The 12,817-nt window shown below is 35.6% G+C and overlaps 1 protein-coding gene across 7 annotated transcripts in view; it reads right to left on the bottom strand.

Moving 5' to 3' along the window:
• Rars2 (arginyl-tRNA synthetase 2, mitochondrial) overlaps positions 1–12,817 on the bottom strand; it is a 74,884-nt gene that overhangs the window by 25,315 nt on the left and 36,752 nt on the right. For 6 of the 7 annotated variants that reach the window (XM_087188031.1, XM_004860233.3, XM_004860234.3 and 3 more), the window contains 2 exons: positions 5,144–5,199; positions 2,667–2,750 (listed from right to left, as the gene is read on the bottom strand). In XM_087188031.1, coding sequence (XP_087044157.1) covers positions 2,667–2,676 — 10 coding nt within the window. In that variant the 5' untranslated portion in view covers positions 2,677–2,750; positions 5,144–5,199. The remainder of the gene's footprint in view (positions 1–2,666; positions 2,751–5,143; positions 5,200–12,817) is intronic. The other variant, XM_087188032.1, reaches the window with a different exon arrangement.

The raw sequence follows: 12,817 nt of genomic DNA, 5'->3' as shown, positions 1-12,817 counted from the left end.
CCTTTCCCCTGCCCCTCCCACTACCCCTACCACTTTGGACCTTTTCTTCCTATTTTACATTATCGATTATTCATTCTAATCATTGGTATATTTTAGGTATACATTATAATGACACTCATCATTGGAAATTTGCACCTTTACATAGTCTCTCTTGGTTCTTATTTTTCACCCTTGCCCAGCCCTCCCTTCAACCCCTCCAGTCCTCCCTATTTACAAAGATTTTGTTCCTATTTTTCCATTTTCTCATATTAATCCCATTCCCTTCTATCCTTTCCCCTAGCCCTCCCACTTCCTTCCCCTTTGCCCCTTTTCTTCCTATTTCACATGACCTATTATACATTTAGTCCTTATTTACACTTTGTTTCTCACACCAGAGAAACTACTTGGTATTTACACATATGTGTCCTTTTTATTTCACTTAAGAGTACTGCCTCAATGTGCATCCACTTAGCTATAAATGTCTCTAATTTCTCATTTTTTATGGCTGATTAGTACTCCATTTTATTAAAAACCCCACATTTTCTTTATCCAGTCTCCAGCTGATGGGCATTTGGGCTGTTTCCAACTTTTAGCTATTACAAACTGCGCTGCTATGAACATGGGTGCACATATATCACTGTGGTATGATTCTTTTAATTCTTTGGGGAAGATCCCCAGCAGTGGAATAGCGGGGTCAAATGGGACTTCCAGTCCTAGTTCTTTGAGGTATCTCCATACTGATTTCCACAGTGGTTGCACCAGTCAACACTCCCACCAGCAGTGGAGCAGGGTTCCTCTTTCCCCACAGCCCCGCCAGCATTTGTTATTGGTTGATTTCATGATAGCAGCCATTCTTTCTGGAGTGAAGTAGAATCTCAGCGTTGTTTTCATTTGCATCTCTCCAGTGATCAGTGATGTTGAACATTTTTTCATGTATTTATTTGCTATTTCTACTTCTTTGTCAGAGAAATGTCGGCTCATTTCAGATGCCCATTTTTGGACTGGGTCTTTAAATTTGGGAGGTCTGATCTTTTTAAGTTCTTTATAGATTCGAGATAGTAGACCTTTGTCTGAGGAAGAGCAGGTGAAGATTTTTTCCCACATTATGGGTTGTCTCTTCACACTGCTGGTGGTTTCTCTTGCTGCCTGCAGCTAAAATTTAATGAATACCATAATCACATATTTGTCAAGTCTTATGAAATGCCTAAATCAGTCAAACTATTAAGTCTGACGGCTGAGCCTAGAGCCTTAGACTACCAATTGTGAACTACAGGTGGACTTCTACAATGCAGAACATGTTTTCTGATCCTTCCACAGTGAATTGAAAGGGTATTATTAACAGCTTTGAGTTCTGTCTTTTCCAGTATCTGAAAAAAACATTTTCATTAACTAAAAAGAAAAACATTTATGAGCAGTCATGATAAATTCCCTATGATAAATAAATTGGCCTTTCTTTGGAAATAATAATCTCACTTCACTAGCGGTGGAACACAGAAATAACAATGACCTTCAGAACTAGCAATGAACACTTACAAAAATTTTAAAATATTACCTAGCCTTTCTTTTGGATTATTATTTTTAGAATTAGAATTCAGCCTTTCTTTTGGATTACAATATTTGGGTGAAAGATTTACTCATCATTCTATGTGCCTCTTACGTAAGAAGCATTATGGATACAGAAATAAGACACAGTTGAGGCCTTCAAGGAATGCAGGGAGAGAAGCACACAAAAAAAGACTATAACAAGACAAAAGCCTACTTGAGTAGAGCTGGGTTCTAGGAATTTGGTGTCATGAGAAAGTGGACAAGAGTATATCTACATGTCAGAAAATGTTTTCCAGACACGACATCAAGGGTAGACCTCAAAAAATATAAAGATTTTGTATTTTACATATTCCAGTTCTTCATTACTACAACAGCTTCACTTATCTTGCCCTTCCAGTCCTGGATGACGGGTTTATATGAGTTGGTAACAGGTCTGAGTAAACACATGACATGAGAGCTAATTCGTGGTACTGTACTCACCTGTTTGGATCTTACTCCTTTCTTCCTTTCTCCTGTTTGACTCCATCTACTACCACTCTACAGTTAAAGGGGAAGTCAAAGTATATTGTTTCCCCTCTGGGTCACTCATCCATGCTAGGATAACAAATTCCATTCCATGTAGGGTGGCCCAGGGAGGCTGGACCTAACTAGATTTAAAAACGGCAAGGTGATACAAAAGAAAATAAAACAAACAGAAATGTCTTCTAAAAAAATGGCAATGTGGTAGGTGATAAAGGTGTATATAGCTGGATTTATTTCTTCTAGGTATACTACCCTCTTCATTAAAACAATTGTGTGTGTGTTTGTGTGTGTCTTTTCAGTGTTGCTCTGAATGTGAGATGTTTCCTTCCCAAGACTTACTTGTGTGGTAAGAATTACTCTTAATAACTAAAATAAGATTACAAGCTGGTCATGTAGCTCAATAATACAGTATGTGTTGTAAATACATGAGGCTCTGGATTCAATCTGCTGTACCACAAACTAAACCAAACCAAACCAAAACCAAAAACAAACAAAAAACATACAGCACACTACTTCACCCAATGGGGTTTTGCCTATGCTTTGTTCAAATGATCAAATGACATAACATAAAAAAAAATTAAACTTCATAATGAAACGAAAAAAATCTCAAATGTACTTACCAAACTGCATGCCCCAATCCCCAAGGTAATTTATTCTTGTTACTTGATGTCCTAAAGCTTCTTTGAGATTTGCTATAAAATTTCCTAGTAATCAATAAAATATATTTTATTATTTTTGTTATTCATTTGGCTTAAGAATCATGTGCTTCTCTAGTACAAAAGCATAACACAGAAAGTTCACAAAATTTACCAACTCAATTTGTTTTGTTTTTTTTTTTTTTTTTTTTGGTACCAGGGATCGAACTTGGGTCCTTGTGCTTGCATAGCAGGCGGTGCACCAGGTACCAACTCAATTTTTAAAAAGTAAAACATTCATTGGTTTTTAATCTACCTTATAGATAGAATTTTTATCAATATGAGAGAACACATGCCATTTCTAGTCAATTTCAACAACAGAATCTTGGTAATCAATAAGAAATATATAATTTGGCTATACCCTATGATTCTGAGCCATCCTGTTATGTTTTTGTTTTTCTAAATAGTTTATTCAATCTTCTTTCAATCACTAAAGTCCATCAACCACAGGCCTATTCCCTAAAGCACACAGAAGTCCAAGGCTTTCACCTTCCTGTACTGCTGACATGAGTTTGATATTCAACTTCCACTGCACTCTCCTTTCTAATGAGCCCTCATTTTCAAAGAGGCTGGAAACCTGAAAAGTCTATTTCCCAGAGTCTCCTGTGTTCCAGAAGTCAGTCCTCTTAAAGCTGGGCAATCAGATACACTGCATGACATCTGGCCAGGATGCTACTTCTCTTTTTTCTGAGAAGCATATGTGAGGTTTTGGGCTGGGTTATGTATGAGTGTCTGTACACACACACAATCACGCAGGCACATGCGCAGGTACTACTAACAGAGGTCCTAGTGTCTTGTCATGACCTCCAAAGGAAATGAAAGGCTACAGGGTCACCTGTTTTGCCTGTGTGGATTCCAGAAGACATGACATACAGTAATGGCAGTTTTTGGATTGTGGCTGGGGCAGTACAATTTCAGAGGAGAGGAAGTGATGGCAGAAATGGCAAGAACTTCCTTGATGACCAAGTTCTATGGTATACTTTTTGAAGTCATTTCATCTAAACCTTCTTCAGTCCCCCACAGACTTTGTAAATCATTCAATATTCTGTAATAAATCTCTGCTTTAAGTAAGAGTAGATTTAGTTTTCTGCAAATAAACCCTGATGCACAGACCTGAATTAATTTACAGCTACATTTTTTTTTGCCAGCTTTTGTATTTCTAGAAATTCCAAATCAATATAATCTCAGCAACAGTAAATATTTTCAGCTGCTACTAAGACTATATGCCCAGTTTTCTTAGCACCTTGTTATCTCCTAAATCCAATTAAACTTCTGAGCCTTTTGGAACTAAGACTAATTTCACATCTTGGCCAGAATACCTACTATTCATGTGATCTTAGGAAAGATACTTTTGGTATCTCAGTTTCTTCATCTATACACCAAAGTTAATAGTACTTATCCATCAGGGCATCAGGGCTGTTGTGACATTAAATGAAGTAACACATGAGAACACTGTGCATAAGTAAGATCATAATAAATATTCTCTCTTCCTGGTCCAAACATTTTCCTTAACAACTATCGAAACAACTTTATTCTGCCCTTTCTACCATTTACTCACTCCTGTACTTTGACTTATTCATGTAACTCTTCCTATACAGTATATTTCATATATTCTTTTTCATCGTCTTATCATTTCCTCTTAAAATGCTCCTTAAGAACTTTCTGACAATGACACCTGACCTCATTACAATAATAATCTATTCTATAAGTACTCATTTTTCCAATTCTTATGAGTATTTGAGTATAACAAAGTTTAAGCATGAAATAATTTCTACATTGGAAGACAGATTAAATGAGCTAAAACTCCAAAGTCCTCTCCAACTCTAATATTATACAATTATAGTTTGGATTTTAAATTGGACTGCTGCAAAATACAATGTTTTAAATAAATGAAAATCTTAGGTATATTATACACAGAAGCATTACAGCTATGAAGTAGTTAAAGTGACCTCTCTTTATTAGAATAGCCTTGTTTTCATTTCCAGTCTTGAACATTACTATGATTGCTCACATTACTGATATTTTGTTAATGTAAAATTTATGAACAAGAATAACAAGAAAGCCAAATCAGAGAGCTGCCATTATTCCCACATGACTATTTTTATTTTTGCATCTATCAGTTCTTCTACATATGCATACATACTTTTAGAAAGTTAAAATCATAACATACCAGTTAAAACAGATTTGTGAATTAATATTTGGTTTTGAAATTTCATCTTTAAATTTCTAAAGCAATTTCTCCCATTTCATGTAATATTTAATTAGCATTAGGCTCATATCAATGTAAGCCTTGTATGTTTTTTTCTGTTCTTTTGTTATTTTAACATTAAACTATTACACTCTATTACCCTATACTACCCCAAAGGGATGTTTAAGTATTTTCTGTGAAGGCAAACACTTACCTATGATAGTAGAACGCAAATGTCCAACATGAAATTTTTTGGCAACATTAGGTGAACTGCAAGAAATTGCAAAGGTTTTTTTTGATTCTAAAAACAAGAGGTCTAAGAATTAACTAGGTCATGCCTCCATAGGTTCACGTAATTAGGAACTAAGTCCTTTGGCAATTTAGGGCAAAGATGAAAGAAATTTAGAGTAAGGATAAATTAGAATTCAGAAAAAAATAATTTTCATTAGATTGATCTGTGATTCATGAGATGGTATCATATACAGCACTGTCACATGAATGAAGCAGATATACTTAAGGACTGATTAAAAAGATGAAAAAATTCAGAGAGATTCTTTTGACAAAAACAACACAGATCACTGAGAATTAGTTTAGTGCACCTGTTCTCAAACTCTTTATCCTCTTATAGTGTACTGAGGAACTCAAAGATATTTTGCTGTTATGAGTTATATGTGCCAGTAAATACTATATCAGAAATTAAAACGGAAAAATGTAAAAATATTTATGCATAAAACATCCTAGAATAACCAGACCTCTGATTTACCACTTCAAATTCTCAATCATTAGATTTATCAGCCCTGTATGTGCTCAAGAAGGTATAATCAGGGGCTGGGGATTTAGCTCAGTGGTGCCGCCACCTGCCTTGCAAGTGCAAGGTCCTGAGTTCAATCCCCAGTTCCAAAAAAAAAAGAAGGTATAATCAATCATTTAACTGTATCAAATACTTCTAAAGCACTTACATGCATGAGTTCACTTAATACACATAAGAATTCTGTTTTTTATATGCTTGAAAACTTTGTTTTCAATATTTAAAAATACAAATCAACTTGAACATAGCTAAGTAAAATTGGTAAACGAAAGCTTAAATTTTGGTTTGTCTCTATTGTCTTGTTATATATAATTTTTAAGAGTACTACAACTTTTAAAAAATGATCCCAAGGGTATATAAACATAATTGTGGCATTATGAAACTACATAGATGTTCATTATTTACAAATGAAGTACATGTCCTTGTATACACTTAAAAAAATAAGGAATCTCCCATTTCTTACAAAAAGAGAATAACAAAGATTTGTATTTATCCTTCTACCTTTAAGCAATCAGAAAACTGAAAAAATATATGAAACATTGATTTTATGAAACTGGACAACAGGGAGTAAAGGACTATAACCTCTGACAGAATAACATCAAACAAGCTGAGTCCTTGGAGTATACTACGTTATTGCCTTCCTACTAAAATTGTGGGATACAGCCAAGGCAGAAAACCCTACAGCATGAAATATTTATGTTAGAAAAAAAGGAGGGTTTCACATCAATAATCTCCTTTAAGAAACTAAAAAAAGTGAATAAACCAAATCCAAAGTAAGCATAATAAAAAGAATAGGAAAGGTCAACTTAGCAGAGAGAGGAAAGAGGCAACAGCAGTTAGTTTCAAGTCTTATGACAAGTTCATCATGATGGACAGCCACTTAACCTGGTACTTTATCACACTGCTCCTAGATTTGACAAATCTATATGACATGACAATCTATACTAACAGAGAGGCAGTGAAAAGTACACAGGCTTTAGAATGAGAGTTAGCTCTATGAACCTGGGCAATTTAATCTAATGTTATCATCATCTTAATTTAGGGGGGAAGGTTTTTTTTCTCCTTAAGCTCTTTTATTGGTACATTTTAGGTATACAATACATTTACATTTCCCATTGGGAACTTGTACCTTTACATGACTTATCTTGGTTCTTATTTTTTCCCCATTCCCATGCCCTCCCTTTACCCCCTCCACCCTTCCCTATTTGGGGGAAAGTTTCTTGAAGACAGTGATTATATCTTTTGTTTTTTTAGGGGAAAGTTCCCTGGTCTATTTGACTAGTCTGTTTTAAAAATTCTCTTATATCTCTCTCTTTCAAAAGAAATTCAAGAACAATGTTTTCTATCAATTTGACACTGTCCCTCACCTATTGTCTCTACTTTGAAATCACAATGGTAAGCACTGCAGCATCTGGAAAACTGTTAAAGAAGAAAGGAGCCTTTGCTGGATAAAAATTATCAGAGAGTAAAGCTAGCTGCTGATACAGACACTGCCTTCACTAACATTCAGATACTCATTTAAGCTCCAGCATTCCTTAACTGATTTAGAAAAAAGCACAGGCACAAAATTCCATAAACAAATTACCACACAAAAGCCTAAAGAATACACGTTACTTCTTTTGAGAGAGAGACAGAGAGAGAGAGAGAGAGAGGGAGAGAGAGAGGGAGAGAGAGGGAGAGACAGAGAGACAGAGAGAGAGAGAGAAAGAGAGAGAGAGAGAGAGAGACTATATATGTGTGTAGTACTAGGGACTGAACCCAATGTCTCATACATTCTAAACAAATTATCTACCATTGAACTACAATCCTAGCTCTTTTATATGTATTGGGAGACAAAGCCTTACTATGTTTGTTGCTCAGACTGGCCTAAAACTTGAGATCCTCTTGCTTCAGCCTCCTGAGCAGCTAGCATCACAGGCATCTGCAACCATGCATTGCTTCAGACACTTTTTAACAAGCATGGTGGGTGAGGGGTTATAGGGAACAAACACTTAAAGGAGAAAAGCCAAGGAAGAAGAAAGGAAGACTGAAGTCTTGTTATTTTGAGAGCTCAGCTGAAGAGAAAGGATGATAGACGTGAAATAAAAATGGAAAAAATGTTAAAAACTTAGTATAGATGGCAACTTTTCCAGTTTTGAGAAACTTAAAATGGCATTATTGCAAGGATAAAAGAAGCATGGTAGTAGATACTGTACAGCCTCTCTACTGGTTTTCCTCTTCCTGCTGGAAGTGCCTCCCAGGAGAATGAAACTAAACTTCATCAATTCAAAGACATGAATGAACTACAGACGGCTACAATTTTTTTTTGTACAGTTTCACCATTAAGAGATCATCCCCTTGAACCTGGGGTGATGTTGTGACTTGCTTTGATTAGAAGAGTCAGAAAAGTGATGTCAGACCTGTTCCAAGACTAGATGCTTTTGCTATTTTTGGAGCCCTGTGCAGCTTGTAAAGAGTTCTAGCTAACCTTCTACAGAGATAGTGTGGATAGAGCGAGATGACTGGCCAGACAAGCCAATGAGCCACTAGATTTCCAGCCTCAGTAAAGGCTTCAGAAGACCAGTTACATAAGGGACCCCAGGCAAGCAGAAGAAAGAGTAAGGTAGACCCAAACAACGCATATCCACCCTCATTTCCTGATCTATGGTTCATGGGCATTAAAATGGTTGTTGCTTTAAAAAAATTTTTATTAGTACATGTTTACAATACATATGGTTTTTTACCCTACACCCCATGGTTGTTGTTTTAAGGCACTAATCAGGATTTGGTAAACTTTCTCTTAAGAAGATAGTAAATATTTCAGTATTTCAATATTTTAATGAGTCCTTTGGTCTCTGTCTCAACTATTCAGTAAAATTCAGTTTTACTGTGCTCAAATGCCACTGTAGTATGTGAACAGCTACTGTAGACAATATGCAAACAAATGCACATGGCTGTGCTCTATTAAAATTTTATTCACAGAAACAGTTGACAGGCTAGATTTTTCCCATGGGCTGAAGTCTGCCAATCTTTGTTCTAAGCTCTGTAATGCTTTCTAGATCATTGGGTCAACTTTCTTAGGGGGATGGCATCAGTGCAGTGCCTCATTGGTATGAGGATGATTGTATGAAGTCCCTCTATTCTTTGTCATACAACAAATACTTAAATTTAAATTTTAATATCATGATTGTGTTGTACTGACAGTAAAAGATTCTCTCACATTTGCACCACAGGAGTGGCAGTTTACAGTCCTTATCATAAACTAATGAGCCTCAGTCTTGGTCTGCCTTTTTTGGGAATTCTGCCTTTTTTAGGAATAAGACTAAGTGTCAGACAATACACGAGGACTATGAAAAAGCCACTCTTTTCTCTGATCATCCAGTTGGTAATCATAACTGAGTTTCAAAGTTGTTATTATAAATGTCAATATGAGGTAGTAAACATAAAACATTTCAACTAACAAATTTTAAAAATCCTTCATGGAAATAAATATGTAAGAAAGCAAAAGGCTCTACCAAGTTCTTTCTAACAATGGAGAAAAGCAGTTCATTAAGACTCTTCATCTTTTAGGAAAACAAATACAATATGTAACAATTTTCTTGCACTGTCAACCTGTCAGCCATATTATGAACGTATTAGTTCTCAGTGTTCTTTAGATTTTTGGTTATTTCAGAAGAGTCCAAATGTTCGAAGGTGGTACCAATAGCAATTTACAAAGTTATACGAAGACTATTTCAAGGCATATTAAAACTTCAAGTTCTTTTTCTATTAACTTTTAAAAACATATGCTACATATACTATAAGGCTTTGTTTTCTGGTAATTATTTTAAAATTCTTAATATATGATAGTAACTATATTATTCTGCCTTATGTGTCTTCTAAAATGAATAACTAGTTTTACAAAAAAAGAGTAATTGTTCAATATTTATTTATTTATTTTTTAAGAAATCACTGTGCTCTTTCTTTGGGAGAGGAGGGGTAAGAGGTCCAAAACTCTAATTTTTGCCTAATTTCTCTTGAATGTTTTGAGTATTGTGTTGAAGAGGAGTCATGATAGTGGACATCTTTCCATTGTTCCTAATTTTAGAGGGAAAGCTTTCAGTTTGTCCTCCAGTAGGTCCCTAGGTTTATCATAAATGGCTTTTATCAGGTTGAGGTAAGATTCTTCTATATCTATTTTCTTCAGGGATTTTAATCATAAATGGATACTGAATTTTGTCAAAGGCTTTTTCTGCATCTATTGAAATTATCATGTGATTTTTGTCTTTGCTTCTATTTATGTGATATATAAACATTTATTGTAATAAACTATTGGTAGTTCCATCTTCCTGCAGAAAGAATGGCCATCATCAAGAAATGAAATAACAAATAATGCTGGCAAGGCTTCAGGGAAAAAGGAACCCTTCTACATTATTGGTAGGAATGCAAACTACTATATGCACTATGAAAATCAGTATGGAGATTCCTCAAAAAACTAAAAACAGAAATTCTGTTTGATGTGGCTTTTCCCCTTCTAGGTATCTTCCCAGAGGAGCTAAAGACATCGTATATAGTGACACATGCATACTAATCTTTATATCAGCACAGTTTTTTTTGTTGTTGTTTCTTTGTTTTGCACAACTTTCATAATAGCTAAATATTGGAAGCAGCTGGCTACATATCCATGAACAGATGAGTGGATGAATAAAATGTTTTATTTACACACAAGAAAGAACTACTCTGCCATAAAGATAAAATTGAATTATCTGTAGGAAAATGGATGTATGTCAGACCATAATGTTCAATGAAATAAACCAGAAACACAAGCTTAAATATTGCATTTTTCTATTTTTATTAATTTTACTGGTACATTTTAGGTATACAATATAATGACATTCATCACTGGAAATTTGAACCTTTACATAATCTCTCTTGGTTCTTATTTTTTCCCCATTCCCCTGTCCTCTCTTCAACCACTCCATCCCTCCCTATTTACAAAGACTTTGCTTCCATTTTTTCCTTTTCTCATATTAATTCCATTCCCTTCTTTCCTTTCCCCTACCCTCCCACTTCCCCTTTCACTTTGGGCCTTTTCTTTTTATTCCACATTATCTATTATACCTTTTAGTCCTTATTTACACTTTCAGTTTCTCACACTAGAGAAACTATTCAGTATTTACACGTGTGCCCTGTTTATTTCACTTAAGAGTATGGCCTCAATGTGCATCCATTTAGCTATAAATGTCTCTAATTTCTCATTTTTTATGGCTGAGTAGTACTCCATTTTATATTTTTTAAAAGCCACATTTTCTTTATCCAGTCTCCAGTTGACGGGCAATTGGGCTGCTTCCAAGTTTTAGCTATTACAAATTGTGCTGCTATGAACATGGGTACACATATGTCACTGTGGTATGATTCTTTTAATTCTTTGGGGAAGATACCCAGCAGTGGAATAGCTGGATCAAATGGGACTTCCAGTCCTAATTCTTTGAGGTATCTCCATACTGATTTCCACAGTGGCTGAACCAGTCAACACTCCCACCAGCAGTGGAGCAGGGTTCCTCTTTCCCCACAGCCCTGCTTGCATTTGTTATTGGTTGATTTCATGACAGCAGCCATTCTTTCTGGGCTGAGGTGGAATCTCAGCATTGTTTTCATTTGCATCTGTTGAATGACCAGCGATACTGAACATTTTTTCATATGTTTATTTGTTATTTTTACTTCTTTGTCTGAGAAATGTCTGTTCACTTCAGATGCCCATTTTTGGATTGGATCTTTAAATATGGGAGGTCTGATTTTTTAAAGTTCTTTATAGATTCTAGATAGTAGGCCTTTGTCTGAGGAACAGCAGATAAACATTTTTTTCCCACATTGTGGGTTGTCTCTTCACACTGCTGGTGGTTTCTCTTGCTGTGCAGAAGGTTACATTAGCCAAAGCAATTACACAAGAGAAAGAAATAAAAGGAATAAAGATAGGAAAGGAAGAAGTCAAATTGTCATTATTTGCCGATGACATGATACATACTCTATATAGCAGACTCTAAGAACTCCACCAAAAGTCTTCTAGACTTAATAACCAAATTCAGTCAAGTAGCTAGATACAAGGTCAACACACAAAATTCAATAGCTTTCCTCTACATGAACAACAGACTCACTGAGAGAGAAATGGGACAATTACTTTCACAATAGCATCCAAAAAACTGAAAGACCTAGGAATCAACCTAACAAAAGAAATCAAAGACCTCGTCTCTGAAAACTATAGCACTCTGAAAAGTGAGATTGAAGATGATATCAGAAAATGGAAAGACATCCCTTCCTCCTGGGTAGGAAGCATCAACATAGTGAAAATGGCCATACTTCCAAAACTGCTATATAGATGCAATGTAATCCCAATTGAAATCCCAACAGCATACTTCATGGACCTTGAGAAAACAATGCAAAAATTAATTTGGAATAAGAAGAGACGTAGAATAGCAAAAGCAATTCTAGGCAACAGAGACATGGCAGGGGGTATCACAATCCCCAACTTGAAACTATACTACAAAGCTACTGTGATAAAAACAGCATGGTACTGGCAAAGAAACAGACTTGAGGACCAGTGGAACAGGTTAGAAGATGCAGAAACAACTCCAGACGCACTCAGCCACCTCATCTTCAACAAAGAAGCCAAACACCCTCACTGCAGGAAAGATGCCCTCTTTAATAAATGGTGCTGGAAAAATTGGGTTTCAACTTGTCAAAGATTAAAACTAGACCTATATCTCTCACCATGCACTAAACTAAAACAAAATGGATTAAAGATCTAAATATTAAAGCAAAAACAATGAAGTGGCTGGAATGGAGGTTAGGTAGAACTCTTGAAGCCATTGGTGTAGGAAAAGATTTTATGAACAAAACCTCAGTTGCCCGTGAACTAGCACAAACAATCAACAAGTGGGATCTCTTCTTATTAAAATGCATGATTTTTCTTATATGAGAAACTCAAATTATAAACAGCAAAATAAAAGATAAATAATAGGAAGTAGGGATATAGATCTTTCTCATATGTGAAGGGGATCAAGAGATGAAGAGGCTGGGTGTGGTAGTCATGTCTGTGATTCCAGCAACTGGGATGCTAATGCA

Source organism: Heterocephalus glaber, unplaced genomic scaffold, assembly GCF_053883595.1.
Source record: "Heterocephalus glaber isolate CG9 unplaced genomic scaffold, H.glaber_assembly_v1.0 deba00001523, whole genome shotgun sequence".
Classification (NCBI taxonomy): Eukaryota; Metazoa; Chordata; class Mammalia; order Rodentia; family Bathyergidae; genus Heterocephalus; species Heterocephalus glaber.
This window is presented reverse-complemented; position numbering and strand designations above follow the sequence as displayed.